This window comes from Aythya ferina (genome assembly GCF_964211825.1).
Source record: "Aythya ferina genome assembly, chromosome: 1".
Classification (NCBI taxonomy): Eukaryota; Metazoa; Chordata; class Aves; order Anseriformes; family Anatidae; genus Aythya; species Aythya ferina.
The window spans coordinates 135,833,169-135,857,989 of record NC_140296.1 but is presented as its reverse complement, the minus strand read 5'-3'; the positions used below and the strand labels follow the sequence as shown (position 1 = coordinate 135,857,989).

At 45.6% G+C, this 24,821-nt stretch overlaps 1 protein-coding gene across 5 annotated transcripts in view; it reads right to left on the bottom strand.

Annotated features, from left to right (window-relative positions):
* The window catches only part of ETV6 (ETS variant transcription factor 6), a 143,867-nt gene extending 121,391 nt beyond the window's left edge, over positions 1-22,476 (bottom strand). For 2 of the 5 annotated variants that reach the window (XM_084537065.1, XM_084537066.1), the window contains exon 1: positions 22,214-22,472. In XM_084537065.1, coding sequence (XP_084393191.1) covers positions 22,214-22,246 — 33 coding nt within the window. In that variant the 5' untranslated portion in view covers positions 22,247-22,472. Of the gene's footprint in view, positions 1-22,213 lie in introns of all 5 variants that reach the window. The other 3 variants (XM_084537067.1, XM_084537069.1, XM_084537068.1) reach the window with 3 other exon arrangements.
* Positions 22,477-24,821: the final 2,345 nt, after the last annotated feature.

Here is a 24,821-nt window from a genome sequence, read left to right as displayed (position 1 = left end):
TGAAGAATGTCTCACATGATGTGTGAGAAGAACTCAAGCAGCAAATGGACTTGTAACACTCTTTCTAGGCACTGAAATCCCACCATCCTGCAAACAGCTCCCAAGTTGAGATTCTGGAAAAGGTAATTTTCTTTGGAACAATAAACTGCTGCTCATACAAATACTAGGCTGCCTGTCAAACCTCTGAGTTCATTAAAGCAGCTTCCCCTGCCAACCTAAATCTGCCCCTTAGCATCATCACGAAACACGTTATGCCAGGATGATTGTGAAGACTGAAGCTGTCTTTGAAGACAGAGAAGCAGATGTATGGAAAAAGTCAGTGTGTTTGGTTTGGGGTTTGTTGTTTGTGTTCTTAGGTTGTGGTTTTTTTTTTGTTGTTGTTGTTTTTTTGTTTGTTTTTGTTTTTTTTAAACTGAGGCACTGCATGGTTTAAATGCTCAAGGCATGACTAACAGGGGTCACAGCATGGCTGTACAGATGCGTCTGCTCAGTGACCCTGTGCTGTCTGTGTGTGACTGCTCTGAGCCCACCTGGAGGATCATGAGTTTCTTTTCAAGACAGCTCCATCCATGAGCCAACCACAAGGCCACATTTGTTTGTCTCCATCTCCTGCAACCCAACTGGTAACATTTCTTACTGGTACAGATGACTCTCTGCTTCATCTCATGCATCCTTACTGGTAAAGCAGGTTCTACAGGCCAGATGTTGACATCCTTTACACCAGCAAATCCAGCTTTGTGCTGGCTGACAAGCTTGGGTGATGTTAATGGGTTGGCATAAGTGGAAACAGCCCTGCAGTCTGTGCTCAGCAAACAGCTCTGTTCATGCTGTTCCGAAGAGAGAAGGAACTCCAAGGGCACGATTGCCATGTCTACCATTAAGCATGTGCTTAAGTGCTACACAGATGCCCAGTCCACTGGGCTAGGACAAACTAGGTCGCTGTTCCCATCTCAGGATGGCATATACAAATAAGCCTTCCCCTCTCTGTCACTTCCCCACTTAGGAAAGCAGAGGAAACAACACTGATTTGCCTTGTAACACCTTTGGAAAGAGAGGCGAGAACATGTAACCAAAACTGGGCCTCACTTCACTGTGGATGCAAGCCCCAGTTACTGTCCGGCAGATCACTTCCCTCATACCCCATGCTCTTTATCCTGTCCTGTGGTGTCAAGGCATTTTCCAAACAACCTGGAGAAGGCAGACAGTGGACCTCTGTCATTCAGCGGCTACATAGCTGCTTAAGGGGGAAGGAAGGATTGCCCCTCTGACTACGCCATATGGAAAGGCAGCTTTGTTACTGCAGTATTGAGGATTACATGCCGCATAAAAAAGGAGCAGGAGCTAACTAAACAAGCCAACAGAGAATTTCTGGGCCATCCAAGAGAGGGTAGCAGTGAGGTAGGAATGCCTGGAAAATCTAAAACAGGATAAAAAAAGTGCAGTTTGCCCTAATAACATTTTAACGCCCTATGGGGAACAAACTTCGGCTGTCATCCGTAGCTGAGAAAGAGTCAGGAAAACTCTTGAGAAGGAAGCTCAGAATGAGAGTGAGGTAAATGAAGTCTTTTAAGTTCAGGTGCTGGTTGCTACCATGACTAGAAAGCAAGCCTCCACTGTCCCATCAACACACTACGCATCCAATACCTGACATAGCTGGCTTAAAGGCAAGGAGTACCGCCCTTCTTATCTTACAGAGGCTGGAGGAAGGATGCTAACACTGATGGACCGGTACCCAGCCTGACAAACCATACACTTTATAGATCTGCAAGAGAACACCCAGCTATCTCAGAGCTCCTCCCAGGTACAGGAGATGTATGTCATGGGATGCGATCTGAGCTCCCCCTCAAACCTCTTCCATCATTTAGAAGGGCTGCCCATACACAACAGGCATGTGCAGACCTACTATGATGCTAGAAGTGCACTCCATGGACACAGCCATGCTGGTAAAACTACACTCACGTTGGAAGAGTATGATTTGCTAGTGGACAGTGGTGATTTTTACAGTGCTACTGCTTTGCCACATGACTACGTTTATCCTCAGGCCACTCTGTCAAAATGCTCTGTCTGCTATTCCTGTCCGTGTAAAGAACTGATATAGCTTCAAAAAGATTTCTCTTCCTTTCTCTGCCCTGTACTCCCACACTTTCAGGAAGCTCTTTGAACTTCCCAACCTCTCATTTTCTAATCTGCTATTCCTACACACACGCACACAGTCCCCACCAACACTGCTTCAAACCACAGGTGGCCAAAAATCCATCACAACTGCAGGACTGTGGGAGTCAAGAACGGTACACCAAAACGTGCAGCACCGCTACTTGAGATGTAAGTGGTAAACAAGCCACAGTTCCAAGAAGCACAGAGCAAGGCACATTTGTACTCACCACAAAATGGCTACAAGCACACGCAAAATTCCTCTGGGGTCCCGTGGGCAATGAAAACTCTTCCAGGAACCTATCCTTCTGCCCTTTCTCAAGGCATTTAAGAACCAGAAGTTCTTCACAGGGATATCCCACAGGAAAGAGAAGATGCTCAGAAGGACCTCCCCCCCAGCACTTCAACCACCTCCTGCTAAAGCTCACATTGGCACCTAACTTCCAGAGAAAACCTCAGCCCCCCAGCAGAACATGCAGAAATGGTCTTTGGTGGTAAGGGGAAAGGACAGAAAGAAAGACCCACGAAGAGCTGGAGATTATTACTTACAGAGCTGAAAACATCCTCCCAGACACATACACACACCTTTCCTTGTCTGCTATACTGGTCCCAAGTAGTAATTGCACAATAACATTGCTTGAGCAGTGCTCTAATTCAAGGATGGATCCAACAAAAAAAGATTCTCAGAAACATAAGCAGCAGGGGCAGCTCCAAAATCCTCTGTCCAGCTGCTCAAATAACTGAATAGGGATGCAGATTCTGTGCATCAGAAGTCTGAAGGCTCAGAAAGTGCCTGTTCTCAAACATGGTGACAAAAATTTACTACTTTAGCATAGAAAAGGAAGAGGAAGGGAGTAATCCTTGGAAGTCAACGGCCAGGACAGAGCCACTGTCCCTTAACAGGCACTACCGGTGAGACAATAGTGCTTGTAGGATGTATTTCAGAGAAGCACGGAGGGCAACACACAGTCATTCAGCAGGGCTAGCATGGATGTTATGTTTCTAAATCAAGCATTTCCATTTTTACATCATTTGCCTTCATCTTAAAAAAAACAAAAACAACAAAAAAAAAAACACTCTTTCAGATCATTAGGAGTTCTCTCTGATAATTACAGTGTTCCAAGAGCTAATGGCTATTTGTTAATAGCCAGGTCTTCTAGATAAGGCTTCCTTTCTTTCCTATGCTAAAGAAAACAAAATCATTCATCACTGGACCTCTTCACTGCCTGGTACAAGTTTTCATTCCATCCACATCAAACAAGTCTGCAATGCTATCAGTCTGCCTCCACACCAAGGTACCTTTAAAAGGTGCGAAGTGATTGGGGAGGAGAAGGAGAAGAGAATCATTTCTCTGAGATAGGACCAGAGACAAAACCAATACAGACAAGCACTGTAAATATACTAGAAAGTGATGTAACATCAGAGATTTCTTCCAATCACAATACACACAAAGAACTGTTAACAGAATAACAGCCAGATGAATGAGTGGAAATGTTGAAGGCCAGGCTGGAGGGGGCTTTGAGCAACCTGATCTAGTAGATGGTGTCCCTGCCTGTGGCAGGGGGTTTGAACTAGATGAACTTCAGAGGTCCCTTCCAACCCAAACACTTCTGTGATTCTGTGAATGGAAGACAAGTGGATAGCAGCTCACCCAAGTAATCAATAGCTGCTGCATCAATGTCATACTTGTCTGAGAGACCTCCTGAATGTTTTACGTTTCACAGGAGCCCCCCCTCCTGAATTGAGAGGAAAAAAAAAAAAAAATACAAATCCAACCTGTCAAAGTCTGTGAGCCTAGTTTTCCAACTTGCAGGAAGTTCAGAGGTCTGGGACGAAAAGATGCCTCCATGTGATCCACTGAGGTGGGGCAGCATAAAGCAGCCTTGTATCACAGCCAGCGTGCGTCCCTGCCTTCTTTCTCTCCCATCAACAGTGCACACACATCAAAGAGAGCTGACTCATCCAGTCAAGGTCAGCCTTAAGATCTGTTGGTCTTCAAGTTGTAAAATCTTGAGCTGGGGAGGAGGCAGGTGAGCAGAGAGCAAGCTACCTCTTGTAGCTGCAGAGAAGCAACAGCATCAGGCAGAAAGGCTGCTGCCCAATGTATGAGAGCAGGAACAGCCAGCGAATCACCCCTTGCCCAAACAGGCTGCCTGTTGGACAGAGACATCAAGCCAGCTCAAGAGACACAACACCTGCACAGTTTCAGGAGGTCACCAGCCTCACTTGAGACTGGACGTGAAATATGCACAACTAGCTGGGCTGAGGGGCAAGAACAACAAAACAAAACAAACAAACAAAATAAAACAACAGAGGGTTTGTCATCTGCCTGCCATGCAGGTGCCATGGGTAGGATGCAAAACACTGATTAAAAAGATGCAATGGACTCCTCTTGTGGCTTCCTACTGGCCCTCTGGCCTTCAAATTCATACATTAAAAATTAAATTAGAAAAGCTACTTAGTACCACAATTTCCTATTTTTGTTGCTGTTGGTGCCATCATCTGCAGAGCTAATGAGAAATTGTCTATTAGAAAACAGGTCTGCTTTCTGAGAGAAAGGTGATGTTTCAGTCAACTTCCTTAAGCTGAGTCAGGAAGAACAGCTGAAGAATGAATCAGTGTCTTGTCTCAGAATTCCATTCTGCTCTGTACAAGAGTAACTCAAAATAAATAAAAATAAATAGACAAACTGAATTTCCTCAACAAATTTCCTTAACAAATACCTAGGAATCTGACCTGACATCCAAGCTTTCTTAACCAATGACTTTTTTTTTCATCCCATGTTTGAACTTTGGAAGATGAATTAATTTAGAAGCAGTTATGTCACCTGTGTAACATAAAATCTGTCTCTTGACTAGCTTTCAGTATAGCCAGTGCCACTGCCTAACAGTAAGTTTTCTGTTATTAGTTATCCCTTGATCAATTACCACTACAGGCTTCAGTCAAAACTTCTTAAGTCATTGGAGCACAGGCATCAGGTCCACTAAAATATTGTCCACTAATCTCTGGTAAATACCTGTGTTATTAAGAGTGACTTCCCTCCTCCTTTAGCTGCAGAAGTGGCTTTTTTTCAGTTTTTCAAGTAACTCTCAAAGAGGTAGGATAATTTTTCAAGTCTTCACCACAATGATAATCTAAGCTCCTACCAGCTGGAAGGAATTGTTTTACTATAATCTAACCAAATCTCCAGTGCTGGGGTAATACAAACTGATGCTCAGCAGTTCTAATACTAAAATGTGCAGAGCATAATTTTTGTTAAATTTTAAGTTATTATCCTAGCCATGGCTCAGGCCTCCTTTCACGTGTGAACAAATACAATAGTATCTTTGTGAGTCTTCAGGCAGTTCAAAAGAGAAGGTTTAAAACACAAAAAGTGAACTGACCAAGAATCATACCCAGGTACTGTTAGACCCTTTGTCTTACTGACTATAATCCCACAATGTAGGATTATAGTCAAAAAATCATCCCAGTAAGGGTTACAGCAAGATCATTACTAATTGTTCATATTACAGAGGCACAAGAAGTTTCTACCCTTGATCAGATTGCATTTTGATAGGCATTTCACTTTATAGAGGGGCAATCACACTAAATGATTTCAAGGACACAGAGCATGCAGCGGCAGAGCAGGGACTGAACTAAAACCTCCTATATCTCTGTACAGTACCTTTAACCTAAGCCTATTCTTCCTGTCAAGGATAACAAAGTATACGTGCCAGCCTGGTATATTTTTATAACCGTGTCACAAGGCCAGCATATAAAACATAAGAGAAATAAAACAAAATCTATAAGCTGCCCTCGTTTTCTATAGAGCGGATGTCAAATTCCTTTCATGCCAAAGCCAACACAAGACATCTATCGAGTTCCCAGGAAAGCTGTGATGAATGTGGATCATGAAGAGTCAGTGTTTACAAGCTGAACGAACGTATCATTTCCGTGTTTGCATGTTTCAGGAACGCAATTTTAATAGATAATTGAAACTCTGAAATGACCTCTAGATTAGGCGCATGGGATGAACTTCCTCCCCTGACCCAGAGAGGCTTCACGCTTTGACACATGGTTAAGTAGGTCCAGACTGTCTGTCAGCACCAGCACTACAGAGCAGCATAAATTTGCAATCATAACATGTGGGGGGCTGGCATTTGGAGTTCTCAGTCCATCTCTGAAGACTCGATACTTGCACGTCTTTCTTGTATTAAAGCAGCATTCTCCTACAATTACACCCAAACACCATGGTCAAGGTGCGTGCAGAAATGCAAAGCAAGCCACAGCACAGTTGGAAGCCTGCAGATGACAGCAGTGGGGCCTCACACTGATACCAGAAGGCTCGCTCATACCTCCAGGCAACAGCTCTCCCCTTCACGCTACAAGAACAACCCATGCTGTTTCAGATGCTTGGTGTCTGCTGGCATAAGGAGAGGAGAATTGGTTTCTCAGCAAACACAGAACTGTGTTTTAACAGCCAAAAGCTAACAGTGACCAGTCTTCCTGGAGCTACTCTATCTAGCCTGAAGGGACAGTCCTCATAAAGAAAGCAGGTGGGAGTCTTTACAAGCTTTGTTTCTAATTCCAGGTAACACACATCTGGCCAAAGCCTTGCTCTGTGTTTCATCAGCACTTTAATCCCAAATCAACTGACAACACCACAGAAAAAACGTGCCCTGCCCTCCACACGTTCCCAGCTGCTCGTTCCCACCTCCACACTGCTCTCTGCCTCGTGATAGCACACGCTGTCCACTTTAATCCTGGTCTCTTGCTCTATCCAGCAGACATCCACCCAAACTTTTGTGCCAGCCCAAGGGAAAAGAAAGAGAAAAGGTGGGACAAGATCTTCCAGGGTGCTATCACCTTATCCTGCACTGAGGTCCTCATCAAACTACTTCAGCAAAATAGCAATGGTGCACTTTTGTAGCGCCTTTAAAAAATGGTAAAAAGCCTGTGCAGAAGCAACCAGCTTCACATCAGCCTCAGGCTGGACATGTGCAAATATCCCTTCGCAGGAACATCTATGGACATCTGGACATCTACGTCTAGGACAAGAGGAAATAGCCTCCAGTTGGGTCAGGGGAGGTTCAGGTTCGAAATTTGGAGACATTTCTTCTCAGGAAGAGCAGTCAGGTATTGGGATGGGTTGCCCAGGGAGGCAGTGGAGTCACCGTCCCTGGGGGTGTTCGAGGAAAGGTTGGACATGGTGCTTAGGGACGTGGTTTAGTGGGTAATATTGGGGGAGGTGGAGGGGGTTTGGACCAAATGACCCTGGAGGTCTTTTCCAACCTTAATGATTTTCTGACTCCACCTGAGGCAGGAAGGGATGGTATCATATAGCCACACCACAAAAGAATTCAGGAACCTGCAGGTCCAGTGCAGGATGAAGATCCAGGACCCCTGACCAAGCCACAATTTTCACTTGCCTCATTACATGTTGAGCAGGACTCTTCTTCACAGCCTTGAAGTGCCTCACCTCTAACAGTGCCAAATCCTACTATGCTTCAAAAGAAAACAGTTCTACATAGAGGCCCTCACTGAACAGCTTAAGGGCATAGCCTGTTGAGATAGCCTGTGACCTCCTACGTGCACTTTTACACTAACAAAGAGTCGTGGCAGAGTTTAGACAGAATGCCCTTACCCTCTGAAAAGGGAATTGACAGAACATTCAAGACTCAAAAGAGGAGGCTAAACACTAGTTGGCCCTGAGAGAATCAGGTGTCTCGGCACAAACGACTTGCGCCTGGAAAAATGCTTGGTTTCCAGGCCTACTTAACTAGCCCACACCCAGCAGAAGGAACAATGGAAAGCAGCGAGGCCCAGGACTGGAGGGAAATAAGTTAACGACCTGGCCACGCGAGCAGCCTGCTACTTCTGCACACTGAAATCCACGTGCTGCCCTTTCATTTCAGGCAGATGCTAGGCAAGCCAGCAGCAGTGGGAAGTCAGAAAGGCTATGATTACCTTTTCAGCTGACGCAACATTAAGAAATCAAAGTTAAGGTACTTTCCATTAATGGTCTAAACCAATCCCAGTTTACCATTGTGTACTGCCATGTAGATTATCAAACACTTGTGTTAGCCTTTTTTCCACTGGAAAAGATCAGATTAGAATATGTCTGCTTTTTAAAGCCAGCCATATTATTTAGCTCCTGTTTCAAATGACTTGAACAACAAAAGGACGGACTTTGCAATCTTCAAGGGCTGTGTTTTCCCACTAGTCTTGTCACCACCACTTTTCAGGGCTGGGCTCCAGTGACGTTAAAGGAGAGGTAAAACTTGAGGTACAAACCTGAAGAAAAACACAACATGGAGACTGTTGCGTGAATGAACAGACTATCCATTTGGAAATCTGAGAAAGGAGAAGGCTGAAAGCTGAAAAAGGCTGGCCTTAGAAAATTTAGCCCTGCTTCACCCAGCCTAAAAATAGAGTTGCATTTGAGAGTGCATAGTCAAATGCTCATTTGTCCACAGCTGGTGTTTCTGCACCCAGTTCTGTGATGCCTTGAACAACAGTGATACCCAAAGCATAAGGCTGAGTAGGAAAACTAAAAGTTAAAAAGTTGAGTGCAATTAGCTAGGCTATCAGAAGTCGGATATTAAAGATCATCAACAATACCTGGGCAAATAATATGCTCCTTGGTCACAGGATCATATTACTACTGTGCTCACACACTGAGGCAGGAAAACTTAAGTGTGACTTGGTATGTAGTACATGGACATATTTTAATTCACTTTTGCTTGTGTTTAACACTGGGAAAACAATTCCCTCAACTACCTGAGACTTTTGGGAACTTCTGCTTTTGTTTCTGTGCATTGGTAGTGCGTATAACATCTTCAGACATTTGGGTTCTGTGTACAGCCAGGGCTTGGAAGAGCCAAGGAGGAGCCTGTCCCTGTAGGGACCATCAGGCTGGTGCAGGGGGAGAGCACTTCAGGAGGCAGTTTAAGGCAAGAAGGTTGTGCAGCACATACAGACAGCACATATGTACTGCAAGAGAGCTAGCTGCTCTGTTACCTGTCTGCTGTGGCACACCACTCCAGATGCAGGGCTTGGTAGAGGACATAAATATTTGCAGGGCTTTTCTTCTCCTTCTTCTGTTTCAGCCAGCTCACCTTTCTAGTTTTTTAATTGCCAGCTAACCGCATTAGCACAGGACAACAATGGTTTGAGAAACAGTTCACTTGCACTGATGGAAAACATTTTATGTATATAGGGTCCCATGAGAAGATCCTGTTTGCCAGCTTACTCATTTCTTAATCATTATGAGTAGAAAAAATGAAGTCCAGGCACTCAGTAAACAACACTTCCTCCTCAATTTTCTCAGCTATTAGGAACTTGAAAAGAAGAGTCAGGGAACGAAAGGCAAAGAGATTGAACTACCAAATTAAGATAGTCACTCCAAAGCAGGCTGCAGGCACGCTGATGGAGCAGATTAATGGAAGTGCTGGAGCTGTCCCCGTATTGTATAACACCTGTTCATCAGCGACACAGTCACACAGTGGCATGTTTGTGTCATCCAAACAAACATACCCTCATCTTGCAAAGAACTGTGTTCACTTGTCTCTTATCAACCATCAGAAGAGGTGTGGCTGACACTGCATGTAGCATTTGAATGATCTAAGAATCTAATTATTTTTCCATTCTCTGTCAGCCAAATCTTGGGAAAAACCTACAGAAATAAAACAGGTCAAAGTACTTTATGCCAACAAATGGCATCACAGCCCAGGAGGAGAATCAAGGACAGGAAAATCCCCAAGAGTTTTCTAGAATGACATTCACTGAGAAGTCCTTCCTAATCTGGAGAACATTCTCCTCCTCATGAATTTCAAATGGTCAGGTTGCCTCTGCTGAGGAAACACCATGACAAGAGCAAAAAATGGAGTAGAAGGCTTGATTCACGAGTGGTTTTCTCCACTACTGTTTTTTCACTTGTCAGAGGTATCAGCACAGCACCCAAATATGAAAAGCCTAAACAAAAACAGAAAAACAGTAGTTCTGGTCACACCAAAGGTCTCTATAGGCTAGTACCAGATCTCCAGTAACATCCAGTAGGAGATGCTCAGGGAAAGAGCATAAGAACAACCCTGTTGCACGCTCCCCCAGCAATCTACAGGTCCAGGGCTTTCTGAGCCAAGGCCTGTGTCTTTACCTTTGCAATTAATGGTCCCACATAGATCCATCTAGTATGAGCTGTCTTTTGAAAATGGTCTCCTGTTTGGCCCTACATTGCAACTTCTGGCAGTAAATTTTGTAGCCTCACTGTACATTGCGAAAAAAAAACCACCTTTCTTCTGTTTAAAACTATTGGATGCTTCCATTTGATCCTCCTAGTTTCCTAGTTCATAGGAAGATCTCATACAATCGATTTCTCCTATGACAAGAAAAAACATTGCCAATTCAGCTTTTCTCTGTCTCTAGAGAGAAATTCCTTCCAGAGCAAATTTTCATGATTTTCAGGGGAGCTTGCAATGGGCCCAACTGCTTGTAGTTGATGTCACAGCAAACTTATTCCCTTTACTTCTTAAATCCTTTATTCTCAATCCCACCCTATTTTCCTGGCTTATGTTTTCCTTCCTCCACTAACTCCAGAAAACTGTTACAGTCCCATAGCTTAATGCAGGTATAGTACCCAATCTGTGTTCGGTTCAGCTACCTATCTATACAGGCGTGGAGAGCCACCCCATGTCAAAGCTTGCATCTTGCAGCAGTGCTGAGTGCATTTATGTCTGTCTAGCTGTGAAGGCGGATAGGCTTTGAGCTGCATATGAGGGGAGCTCTGTTGGAAATTAAGACATAAATTCCAACCCTGAAGTACAGCATTGCTCACATGGACTTTCATCAGCACCAGCATACATCTAGAAAAACCTGCAGGTGAACAATTTTTATAGAGCTCTCAAGTCTATGTCAAAAAAAAACTGTCTCAGAAAGCTCACAGTGATGAATTCTGAACAAAAACATCTATTTTTCAAATATAAATCCATAGGGGATTATAAAAATCCACTCCAGACCAAAGGAAAGTAGCCCTCTCTTTCACAAACATTTAAGTTCTCCTTCTCTCTGACTAGCTGAAACAATGGCAGTACAGCTCTTTGCCACCTGGGGAGGAGCAGCAGGACCACCTCTCTTAGGGCTCACCCCAGTAAACAGGAAGGGAGACCATGAGTGATGGGGCAGGCCACCCTGAGCACTGCGTGATCTGCCAAGCAAAGAGCGACAGGGGAGTCCCAGGTAGGATGCAGGCAAGGGACCCAAGGAGACTGTGCTCTGAGAGCATGGCATTATTTTACTGCAGCTTTAAGTACCAAGAAACTACATGAAGCCATTCAGCTCCTTACTCGTGAAGCAGGGCAATCATAGCTCCCCACCTCATAAGGAACTGGCTGTAACACCACACGCATGAGGGCACTGAACTAACGGAGTTTTTCAAGTACCTTAGAAAGCATACAGACACCTGTACTATGGGATGCAAGTTAAAACCTATTCTTTCAAAGCCTTGTTAGGTGTTTTTTTGTTTTGTTTTGTTTTGTTTTTCAGTTTAATTTGGAACCAGGAAGCTTGTTTGACATTTATCGCTGCTTTTCCCCATTGTCTGCAAAACCAAACGTTGATGCTAAACTGGAGAAATACCCCTAACGTCTGCTGATCTTCTACTGCTTCAGACCTACATTGCTCATGATTGGTCTTACCACTAAAGCATTAGATGAAAAATCACAATAGAAGATAATTTACAGAGGCCAGAAGGACCTTCTGACTAATGCTGTTTTCAAAATCCACCAAGGCATTATGGCTAAACACATATAATTTTTCTAAGGCCCTTCATTTATACGTGAAACTAAAGAAGTCTATTGAGACCCAGTCACAACTGTAATAAAGAAAATAACTTCAAAGTAAATCTGAAGTACGGATCTATCCCAAAGAACAGAAGTCACGCCACTTGAACTAGTGGGACCCATTGCCATCCACCTAGAGCCTAGGCCTGCCAAAGAGACAAGCTACCTTTTAGCAACGGGTACGGAGAAAATATTTCCTTCTTTCAATTTAGTCAATTATTTCATCCCAATGACTGGTTCACCCAAACCCGGAAAATGCAGAAATTGAAAGCTTGCTTTCTTCCTCCAGTCAACAAATAAACATGAAGGGTGAGGGAGCAAAATCTACTAATATTCAATCAGCATGACAAAAAACAATCAGTGTAATTAAAAAAAAAAAAAAAGATGATATTTCATTTGCTTAATAAGAAAATCTTGTTTTTTAATCAATTAGATATATTACCTCAAAATGTACCAGATAATTATACATGAAAAGGAAGTAGCAATTTATTTATTTTATTTTTAAAAATATTTACTTTTAACGCCCAGGGGTGTTTAGGGGAAGGTTGCACTTGTAACTACATTTCACTGCAAAGCCATGTGCAGTCTATCATATCTAGCATTTTAAAAAATAAAAATTGATCGTTCATCAAATAAAGTCATTCATTATTTTCCAAAATCAAAACATTTAATAAAAAGGTAAGTCTTAGTTAAGTCTGTATAAGGCTATCTAATTACTTAAACAGATGCTTATGGACACCATATAGATTAGCAGAAAGGAGAACAAAATTTAGGTTACAGGCCATTTTTAGCTGCACATCAATACATTTTAATGGCTCTTCACAAACGTGGATCAGCTTCTCTTTAGGAAAAAGAACTAAGAAGTACACATGTAAAATGGATCAAAATCAAAAATTATGTTGGAAATTAATTTTTCTCCTTGCAGCACAAGCCTGATGCAAGGACTGTACATATGACAGCACTTTGCAAATGAGACAGTTCAGCCACTGCTCACAACATTTGGTCAGGTAGCGAAAGCAGCTACTCTTATGCCAATCCCTGCAGGCTGCAGTGGGGACACCATTTGATTTGTCACATACATGGAAAAGAGTTAATGCTTCAGGAACACATTTCACATGGGTGATAATGGGAACTGGGAGACCTTTGGAAAAGTACAGTTCAACCCACATTTGGCTCCTAGAAGTAAACAGTATCCCTCCCTCAAAAACAGAAAACTTCCATTTTTTAATGCTGATCTGTAATTCCCCTTCCATGTATTCCCTGAAGGTTTTCCCCTCCTTCATTTGAATAATTAAAGCAACAAAACCAATCTCTTGCTACTCCTAGCAATCTAGACTTCACAAACCCTTCAAAGTCACAGACAAAATCTTCCTCAGCTCTCTTCCCAAATCAGAAGTGTTCTTGAAATGAAGAGCTGGGGGCTGAGATGGAGACTTTGGAAACAATTCAGAGGAGACAAATAACTACTTGAGACCAGTCTTACAGCAAACTAAATTTTACATCGGAGCATCTACGTGCCTATGTACCATCAGAGTACATCTATCTCGCCTGGGATCTCGTCTCTAAGAGACACAAAGTCTGTTTCAGAAAAGGCTTAACAGACTGAAAAAAATCAATCTTTCTCCAGTGTAGTGACAGGTATTTTTTCCCCTTAAAGGCTGTCAGACTTGGTATCTTTCTCATGTGTGTTCATCTACCCTGCTTTTCAAATCCATTTATACTTTTAGCCTCCACAGCATCCCGCAGCAGTGAGTTCCATAATTTAACACAGAGGGAAAAAGTACTCGTTTCAAACTTGCTGGCTGGTAATTTCATTACCTACTCTAGTTGTGTACTATCAGAAGTAATTGTTCCCCATACACTACTACTGTGTGATTTTATAGACCTCTGTTATACCTCCCTCAGCAGTCTCCTTTCCCAAACTGAGTTGTTTGGCAAGTCGTACGCAATGTAGCTTTGCCCCCTATGGAAGTTTCCCTGGGCTTTCCTGCAACTTCACTACTCATTCCTGTTTGTTTTTTGGTGCCACTACAAGCCCTCTTAATAACCAAGAAACACATGCTGTAACAAGAACTGATACGCAGCATGGATTTAAAACGTAATAGGCAGATCGTTTCTATTGCTCTCAGTTCTTTTCCTACTACAGTTTTAATTGATTGTTTGGCCCCCAGTTGAAACCTGAGCTATTTTCTCTCTCGCTTGTCCACAAAACTGTTTCCTAAAATCAGGTTCCAGGTGCAAGACCAGTTCTGGAAGGCTTATCAGAAGACAGTCCTAAACTAAAACTACCAAGAGGAAAAGGAAATAAACAGGAATACTTCCCTCTGTCCACTTCTCTGACCCTGCAGAACCCAGCTACTGCCCATCAGCATGGTTCAGCTGGCTGTGTGTGCTATTAGTTCACTCTCTTCTTGCTTTGAGGTTTAAGGGAAGTTGTAATTTGTCCCAGTTAGGAGGTAATAACAGCCAGCACATGGTCAGTCATGGACTGCTCTGATGACTCAGCTAGTGCGTAAGATGACCCCAGCTTACTAAAGCACTACCTCCGTGGTGCCTGAGCCCACTGTTTACTGTGCAACTTGAAACACACACATATCTCAGGCGACATGCCATGAAATATTTTACAGCCCATAACCTTCTTCCCCTGGAAGCTGCTCCCACACTCTTCCCCAAATTCTCTTCCAGAGATCGCATTTGCTTGAGTCATTTGACAGTGACACAACCACTCGGACTGTCAACTGAGAAAAATGTTTTACATCTACCAGTGCTCCTGCTCCTATAAACTGGTGCCCTTCCTCGCACCCAAGGACTTGACAAGATCCTTGTCCCTCAGTGAAAACAGTTCAGCCCTTCATTTCCTCAGCTCCCCAGCCCCAGCTGCACCCCTCAACCTGGCACCCACACATGCCTAAGCCAGGCTGTCCGACCAAGCACGGCAGTGCTCCAACCTGGAGGGTGCTGGTCCTCTGGGGCTGGGGTGAGGCTGCTGGGATCAGAGCCTCCGCGGTGAGAAGGCAGTGAAACAGCTGATGATGACCTGCCAGTGCTACCCTAGTGGCTCTGCGGGTTTCAAGCGGCACCTCAGTGGTGCCCACTGGAAACACCCAAGGCCATTCCTCACTGGCACAGCAAGGAGGAGAGGACCCACCTTCCAGTGGCCTCCACTGAGGAGCGGGAGCCTCACCACGGAGCCTCTGGTTGCTCACATCCTAACACACCTGTAACCTCAGGCCCAGGACAGGCTGGAGGAGGCTTGTTTCTGCATGTGCTTTTAATTTTAAGCACAGGATAGCTATGAAGGTAAGAACACACCATTCAAGGGGCAATGTACAGTGAAAAAGTTGTCCTGGTCTACGCCACCAGAAGAAAGCAGAATTATATCAGTCATAGGGAGGAATCCCAACACAGACCTCAGATGAATTCCTAGATTGCAGGAAGGAGCTCCATTCCAGTGCTGTAATATTGGGTTTGCTCCATTTGACCTCCAAGCACATCAGTAGTTTCACTGTGCCCCACCAACAATGGAAACTTCTTTTACTGGAAGTCCCTTTTAGGTGGGGGAAAAAAAGGAGTAAAATAAAAAGAAAACGTGGTTTGCAGATGCTGAATGCCTCACTGTGGCCCTACAAAGTGGATAAATATGTCTCTGAATTCTAGCAGTACTATCTCTGGCGTTTCTATTAAACATTTCATTTATCTGGTAGAACTCCAAGCCCCTGGATTTCCACAAGATCGCATACAATTTAGAAAACACTCCTGCTTTCTGTTAATAGATGTTTTGGAGGAACCCACTGAAAGCATAATGGAAAAATCACTTCATCCATAGTGTGTTGAAATACAAACTATATAAATAATCCCACTCTCTACTACATCCCATCAGTTTTAAGGATACTCCTTACTGGGTGCCAGTTGGCTTCTTCCAGCTTAAACTCTCAAGAATTTTCAAAATAAATAATTTCCAAGCTTGATCAGATCCTACCCAGGCTAGCTGGGGAAAAAAAAGAAAACGCTCATAGCACCTATTTATAAGAGCATTTTATTATAGAATTAAAAATCCAAACTCTGGATTTAATATTAGCCAGCTGTTAATATTTTAACATGTAAAGCATGGTTGTCACATTCGAAGTATTTTTGCGGGGTTGTACTAACATTTAACTCTCTCGGTCACGCCCAGTGTTACTCTTGGCATTATACACATTCTAAAAACGATTTACAATGCCATTTATTTCCATGTGCAAACATTCCACAGAACACCAACATAAATACCACTGTGAGTGTCCGTCTCTCTTTCACACCCATCCTCTCTCCAGACCGTCTTAATGGTAACACTATTTGCAAACTATACAAGGACAACATTGAAGCAAAGAAAACTGCATGCAGTTTAACAAGGAATAACCTTTGGAAAATCATTTAGATGAAGAATCATTTATAGCTTTCCTTAATTGCTAAGCCCAGTTCACTTTAGAGCTCAGTGCTATTACAGTGGAGAAGCAATACCATCTATCAGTGAAAAGCTTAACTCCATTCAAAATCCTTTATTTACTGCAGTTCCAAGTATTCCATAAACAAGTTCAACTTCAGCTAAAGTTTTCTACATTTATTTTCTAGCCAGCAGCGGAATTTTTGAAGTGGAAAAAAAAAAAAAAAGAAACACAACGGTATAACCTAGTTTTGAGTTCCATATGCTACTAAAGAAATAGGTAAAACAAATAGCTGTCCTCTGTGCTCCAATAAAGCACTGCCTAAAGACAGCTCAGCAACACCAGAACCACCATCACCTACATTTGGCTGGTGTTGTAGACCTAAAAAACAACCCAATAGTAGAATCAATTGCCATAACTCTGCTGTCAGAAGCACAAGAAGCTTTGGTAGCCTGCTTGGTTTCTGTTCAGGCCGAACCTCAGCACACCCCTGAGATCAACAAGCACACTTTACAACTTCACAGCCATGTGCAGAAGTGCAGTCCTAGGACAGCAACCCTATGGTCCCCAACTTCTTCAAGAGCAGCATCTGCACATGAGCTGCTGCTGAATTTAACAGAGAGCTACATCCTTCTTCCTCCAGGAAAAACATCACCTGGGACAGCCATGTGCACAGCCCACTTTGCATGTGACTTTAGGGAGTCCTGGGAGAGATGGTGGAAGGTAGCAGAGATGCTCTGGCTGCGGTAGGATGCCTGTGCCCGCTCTGTGCTGCCAGCTTTCCCCAAGCAATGCCTGAGGTGCCTACAGATGCGACTGAGCTGCAATGCTGTGCCCCCACTGCTCAGCGGTAGTGGGGGAACCCAGCCAGAAGAACCAACAGCCAGAAAACAACCACCGCTGCTGCCCCCCAAAACCCACCATTGCTCCCTGCACACTGTGCAACCTAAAAAGCCAGGAGCAAATGGGATCTGCCCACCACTGGCGTCTGTGATGAACACCATTTGTTTCCCAACGTTCAGCCTCACCCTGTGGAGGTGAGCTCATTACTATTTTATGCCTGTTTCACAGATAGGGAAAGCAAAGGCCAAAGCAAACAGTTTCAGAAGCACTTGCGTATGATTTGCTGTCGCTCTGGGGATTCCCAGCTGATGGAACTGAATCACTAAAACTCCAAAGCAAACGCATACAATTAAAAGAAAAAAAAAAAAAAAGCAAAAAAAAAAAGCAGTCAATTTTTGGAGCATAGGTCAGAACCATACTGCTGTCCAAAACCACAGGTTGACCTTGCTCTCCCTTCTCACAGATTACATGGAAGCCTTTTGTCAGAAGACCTCAGGATGCAAGCTGCCATTGGGAAGCGCTCGAGGACCCAGATAACTCTTCTAAAAGGCAGAACAATTACTTCTGTGTAACCGTATGAGGCTTCACCTCCTGATTATCACCATTTCTATCAGCAGAGCGTTGCTTAGCCACCTCCCTTCAAAAGGCACTTTGAGATGCAAGGTGTAATATACATGTAAATTATCATTAAAGTATCCTCTGTTTAATTGGGGCATTTCAGATTGGGGCTGCTGCTTTAATGGGTTGCCTCCCAGGAAACTGACTTTGCCTATAATGACACAGTGAATAGTAATGACCAGTGTTTAATTGGGACTGTGTTAGTAAAATTTGGCTTCAGAGGGATTAAATTTAACCGGTGCCAAGGAGTTAAGTGATTAATCAGACGTTAAATACGTACGTACTTCTAAACTGGTCTTCTCCCATTCAGTCCTACACCCTCTGAAATTAATGGGAGTTTTGTCATTGACACTAACACAAGAAGGATCAGCCTCCTGGTACACACGTTCACTAATAAACATTAAGAAGTGTACTCCCTGCTAACAGATACTCATCCATGGTTAAGGGTAACAGGATTCTGTCTGCCTGGTGCTCAAAAGTCCCTGCTTAGCATGGGAAGCTTTCGGTGGGAGAGAATTATCCACAAAAACATCATGGTATTAATGAAATATTAGGAAACATAAAGCACTACTTAAAATTAAAAAAAAAAAAAAAAAATCTGGGGAAGCCAGTTAAGGTTGAAAGCTCAACCACCGTGCTGATTCTTTGCCCTTCGGCTTACATGAGCAGTCTTTTTTTCCCCCTATTCCTTTTTTTTTTTTTTTTTAAACAATTACAAAGTACATCCTTGAATCTGAAATGAGCACTGGTGAGATGAATCCTCAAGCTACAGGGTTGTGCCAACTCCTGCAGGGTCTGTGCAATCACAGGGGCTCACTGCAAGGGAGAGCGCTCACATCCACCAGCACACAGCTTCACAAAGGCAACGCGACACAGGAGCCAGTTGTGAAACCTGACTCACAGGAAAGCTCCACACATTCAGTGCTGCCCACAGAAAGCACACAGCTCAAACGTCTGCTAGACACATGCAGGGGAGTTTGGGCTTGGAGAAGCCCTGGTCTCTGGGATCTGAAGCAGCCAATCCCCTGCATATTCCTGGTTTTAGTTCTCCCACAACTCCGCGCTTGTGCCAACACACTTGTTTGTATGGTCACATGGTAAATCAGGCTAAGGAAATGAAAGTGCCAGGTTTATTTTATAGATATAGTAACTATGTGTCTTTATACATATATTATGGGACATTTCTATTGGCTTTCAGGACCCTTCTATTTGCCTGCTGAGTTCTGAGCCCCCATATGATAGCACAGTGATATTCTTAAGGTATTACTATTTCAATGGAAGAAAAAAAAAAAAAAAAAAAAAAAAGAGAGACCCTTACAATCAGAAAGCTCCAGGTAGGGTTTTAGACAGACCTCATTACCACATGGATCCTAACTGATCACAAAAATCACCATCAGTGTCCAGGCACCAAGCTTGTAGCCCTAGCTCCTGTGTGCCTTTGCTCTGGTGTAATAAGCCTTTGTCAAGATGTTTGTGCTCTCCCCATGCCTCGTTTCTCTTGGCTGGAGGACAAGAGGCAAAGCCGTAAGGGTCACTTGCTCATATGGTAGGGAGAGCTGGCGGAACATCGTGACAGTATATATGATAATGTATCTGTTAACTACTAAGGCTCAGGAGCAGAGAACAGGTTTGCTACCGGTGTAACATCCCAACAGCAGGGTCAAAAAAGGCATCCAATAATGACAACCAGACTACATTTCCCTTCTCAGCCCGCTTTGGAGTCACAGCCCTTGGGCTGTCCCAGGCTGGAGTATGCCACAAGCCCAAAGCCTACCAGTTCCCAGCAGCGAGCTTGCCAGTGCCTGAAGTTGTAGCCAACACCAAGGGCTCTGCCTCCACGCCAACCTCTGAGCCCCAAAATGCTATTTCCAGAATGCCAGCAGAGACTGCTCCCTCAGCTGCACACCCTTCACGAAGACACTCTGCTGCCTGCCACACCAGGCCAGCAGGGCTCCCAGGGCTGCCTGCCATCAGGAAGGCACACACACACCGAAGCGCTGGCAAGAGTGGGATGTCAGCCCTGTGCTTCTCCTGGAGAAAGAGCTAGTGCAAGTAAACACACACACTTGCCGCAAAGCAAACACGTATCAATATACAATTGCACATACACACTGATAAGTACTTGACATGAACCGAGATATTACTGCAAGTTTATACTGATTGCAAGCAGCTAAATACATACCGAAATTTCACCTCCTCAAACTTTTCCTAAATCTTATTAGAGTGCCTCTCTAATAAGGTAGATAGGAAGACCACGCATGGAGCATCCCGGCATAAACGGAGCTCTAGCCTTTACTCCCTTCGTCGAAGCTTTCCATGGTTCATCACCCCAGCTGCTGTGGAATCTACTGCACACAGTCTTGCCCCATGTCAGGGGAGGGGAAAAAGAAAAGAAAAAAAAAACAAAACAAAACACAAAATACATCCACCAGCACCACCGCTTCCAGTGCTCGGGCTCCTAACGAAGCACTGCAACACTCTCCCAGCACACTTGGCTACTCCTCAGGGCAGCACAGCCACACCACAGCATGGCTCCTGCTCACTCCTCCGCCTCTGCCCCGCGCTGCGCAATCTGGACTGGTGCGCTGGGAAATAACACATCCTACTTGTACAGTCACACCGTGGCTTCAACAACTCCCCTCCAGTCCAGCTGCTGATCGCAACCAGCTTCCGCATGGGCTGGCTGAAACAAGCGCCCCAAAAAACAGGGGTGAGTGAAAAACTGAAGGGAAAGTTATCCAGAACAGCTCGGTAAAGAAATGTTACCATCTGAAATACGCGTTTCTGTCCAAAAGCTTGTACTTCCCATATTTGAAACTATTAAAATCATCACCAGGAAAGAAGCCAAAGAAAACTTCTCCCCGCTTTCTCCTCTGTCCCCCTTTCAACTTTTTCCTCCATTCCAATTACTCTCCTTTTCCTGGCCCTCAGGACACCCTCTGAAGTACTTCACCTGGACGGTAGTTCCTGTCTCTCTACACAGACAGCTGCAAGAGTCAGCACATAAAGAAAACGCACGCTACAAAGTAAGTTCAGACTGCACTAAGTTCAGCACAACACTTGAAATAGGCAGCAGGACATGTAAACATGAAGTCACGGAAGGTTTGAGGTTGGAGGGGACCTCTGGAGATCACCTGGTCCAACCCCTGGCAAGCACGGTCACCTACAGCATATTGCACAGGGTCGCATCCAGGTGGGTTTGGAGAACCTCCAGAGAAAAGCCTAATTAAACGTTAAGAAAAATTGGCATATAAACGTTTCAGGGCTCCAAAAGATGTATTTGTCCTGCTAGGTAGCTAATCACCTTTGATAAGACTCTATTATGTACCTTAGGGTTAGGGAAGGAGCAGCGTTACTAGTAAGAGCAGAAGTAAGCCTCCTATTTTCAAAACGCCCCATTTCTAAAATAAGGAAACACAACTCATCTGCCGCTACTTTTTTTGTGTGTGACATTCGCTTTCTCGTGCCTACAAATCCATGTTCCCACAGGATCCACCAAGGAGAAAGAAAATTAAAAATAAACAAGCAACCAAGCAGCTACGTTTCACTTTGTATTTACCGGGATTTGCTTAGCCTGTGGGACACAGAGGGTGTTCCACGGCCCCACGCCGCCCCAAACCTGGGTGCCTCTCTAGTGCAAGCTGCCGCCACCCGCCGTGACCCCCAAAATAGAGCCAGGCAGGCAAGCACCGTGCAGCGAAGCCGGCCGGGTGCTCGCCCCCCGCTGGAGGCTCTGGCGGCCACGGGCAGGACGGGGAGCGCACGGCCGGGGGAAGGAGAGGGGAAAGGGCTGCCACCAGCGGGCTCCTGGGCACACATGGAAAAGAAAAGGAAAAAAAAAAAAAAGGCAGCCGGGTTTTGTTCCCATTGTCTCCGCTCCTGACACCGGGAACCGCAGCCAGAGCTGGGCACAGCCACCGGCAGGGAATAAAGCGAGGGGAAAGAGGGGGAGGAAGCAGGGGGAAAGGGAAAAATATTTTTAAATGAAATAAAATAGAAGCCCCAGCCCCCCCGCGGCAGCGCCGCCGAGCGCATCCCATCCCCGTCCCCGGGCAGCAAAACTTTGCGCGAAGTTGGCGGCGGGGGGAAAGGAGCACGCAGGGCGCCCGCTGCCGCCTCCCGCCGCCGCGGGGGGAAAAACAGCAGAAAAGGGGAAAATATTGTTATTATTATTATTAAGAATAATGATAATGAAAGGAACACGCGCGGGGCAGGGCCCTCCGTGCGTAAACACAGCGGGGGGGGTAGCACGGGGGGAGCCCCGCACTGACCGCAAATAATAAAAATGATTTAAATAAAGAAAAAAAATAAAAATAATAATAAAAAAAAAAAAACAGAAGGTTTGTTTTTTATTATTATTTTTACCTTGATGCAACACTGGGCAGCGGCCTCAGACATCTTTCAGCCGGAGCGCGGCGCAGCGCGGCGTAGGGGGAAGTTCTCTCGGTTCTTTTTTTGTGTGTGTGTGTGTGTTTTTTTTGCCTTCCCCCTTCCCCCCCCCCCCCCAAATTTCCGCTTCTCCGCCGGCCCCTCAGCGGGAAGTTGCTGTCGCCGCCGCCACCATCGCCCGGCGGCGGGCGCGGCCCGGGGGTGGCGCCGCCACCGGAGCCCCGGCCCCGTCCCTCGTCGGGGGGCGCCCGATCGCTGCCCGCCCCCTGCCCGCTGCCCCCGGCCTCTGCGTGCGTGTGCGGGCCCGGGCGGGGAGGGCGGGGCCGGGCGGCGAGGGGGCGGGGCCGGGCGTCCCGCCCGGCCCCGCCCCCTCACCGCCCGGCCCCGCCCCCCTCACCGCCCCCTCGCCGCTGCCCTGTTCCGCATCCCCGCAATCGACGTCGGTTCCCGGCAGCCGGCCCCGCCCCTTAAAGGGGCCCGGCGGCGCGCGGCGCGCGGTGGACAACAACAGCCTTTGTTCTGCCGCCGCCGACAAGGCCCCTTTAAGGGCCCGCATCAGGAAGTGCGGCGGCGGGCACGGGAAGGGCGGGGCGGGGCGGGGCGGGGCGCGGCGCAGGCCCGGGCCCCCCCCCGGTTCGGGGACGCCGAGGTGCCTGCCCCGTGCCGGGCGCGCCGCCCCCTCCCCGCGGGGCTTCCCCTCTTCCGCCTTTTCCCCTTTCACTGCTTTTTTTTTCCCCCTTTTCCCACTTGTTTCCCGGTGTCCCCTTTTTCCCCCGTTTCCCCCCCGCGGGCGCTGAGTCACCCGTTACCGTGCGTCTCCTGTAGAGAGCAAGTAATCGTAACAAATAAGCATAAAGGCTGGGAAGGGCCCCCGAGATCATCTGGTCCGGCCATCACCCACCCTTCCACCAATGTCACCCACTAAATCGTGTCCCCAAGCACCACGTCCAGCCTCTCCTCGCACGCCCGCACGGAGCTCAATCCTCATGTCAATGCTCACTTACAGACCTGAGCGGCAACCTCAAAGTATTCATCAGAATGGAACGTGCAATTCGAATGCAACACAGATCAGCGGGAGATGTTTATAGCCCTTGCACTCCTTTCCCCATTGCTCTGCTGAAGGTGAGCGCGATGGCTGGGGGGGCAAACGTCTGGAGGAAGCACAGGCCACGCCGCCCGCTGGTCCTGCAGAAGCAGCTATGCCTCAACCATTCTAGCCAGACACTCGCTACAATGACTCAAGAACATCCTTGACTCCTTTGAATGAGGAGGGCCAAAATCCTTCTCAGCCTGGTTCTACCCGTTTTCCTGACCCGATTTCCTGCAGTTCCTTCCATTAGTTACATCTCTTGAGACCTCAGACTATGTGGTCCTGGATGGTACGCCGTAGGGAGATGGAAGATGCTGCAAAGGCTCCTGGTGAGCAGGATGGCTTGTGGTTGCAGAACAGTTGCTCTGGAAATGTGAGGAGAAAGCTGCTTCTGCTGTCAGCTCCCCTTTAGATTCGTTCCATGTGGACATTGCACAGCACAGAAAGGAAGTGCATTAGCTTATATTAAACCTCCAACAGGCTCCTAGCTAGTTTCCTTCCCTCTCACCAAGAGGCTACTGCTTAGCTTATCTCCAGGGAGGATCCTTTAGCAGGATTTATGATCCCACAGAGACACCTTTCATACACGCCCTAGCCAGAAATTCCCTAACTTTTTGCTTGCGTTGATGGCAGCAATACTAATTCAGGCAAAAGGTAACCACATTCTGGCCTGTAAGATGACACCAAGTTCCTGCCTTTCTCAGAGCTCTCCCAGGAAAGGGAGATGGATGAGGTGTTGTGGGGCAAGAGCAAGAAGAGAAAACCATAAAACAAAGTATGTTCTTCCTCCTCATAGTGGCCTGGAAATCTGGGTTTGGGAGCTCATACTTTCCAGTCTAGAGTTTGTCCCTGAAAATAGAGCAAGCCCTGCAGAAAAGAAAGCAAAACAACCTTTCTGTGGGACTTGTAATTTTCAGTCCACAGCATTGTATCTGCAGACCAGCTTCCACTGATTCTGTCACCTGGGCCTCTTTTACAGCCCTGAGACTCCAAATGTCATCCTACATCCACTTTCTCATCAGCTGGGCTAATTCTCTCAAATGTCTCTCAATGATGTTGGAACCTGTTTCCCAAAGAAGACTAGACACTTGGGAACCTACATCCAGCTGAAAGCCAAGGTTTTCATTTCTCCTTTTGTGTACTGTTTTTTCCAGTTTCAGCAGCGTAGAACAGTACCTCAGACATATGCAACAATCACTGATTTCACCTCATTTCTTAATAAGGGAACATTGTTCACTTTTTTTTTTCCTCTTTATATTTGCAAAGGCACCCATTAGTTGCTGGTGCCCGTAGTTATCATTAACTTATTGTACTGTGTCTCTGCTGTTATCTTTTTCTTGCTTTTATCTTTGTCCAGTGAACCTTAACTGACTCACTTATTTGGTGGTTGCTTCTTTGCTCCTGTTTTATTAGCAGTTTTATTCTCACCTTCCAAAGACTGAGCATACACAAAGAGCCACTTGATGTTTTTTTCTCATTTAAGTTATCTTGGAT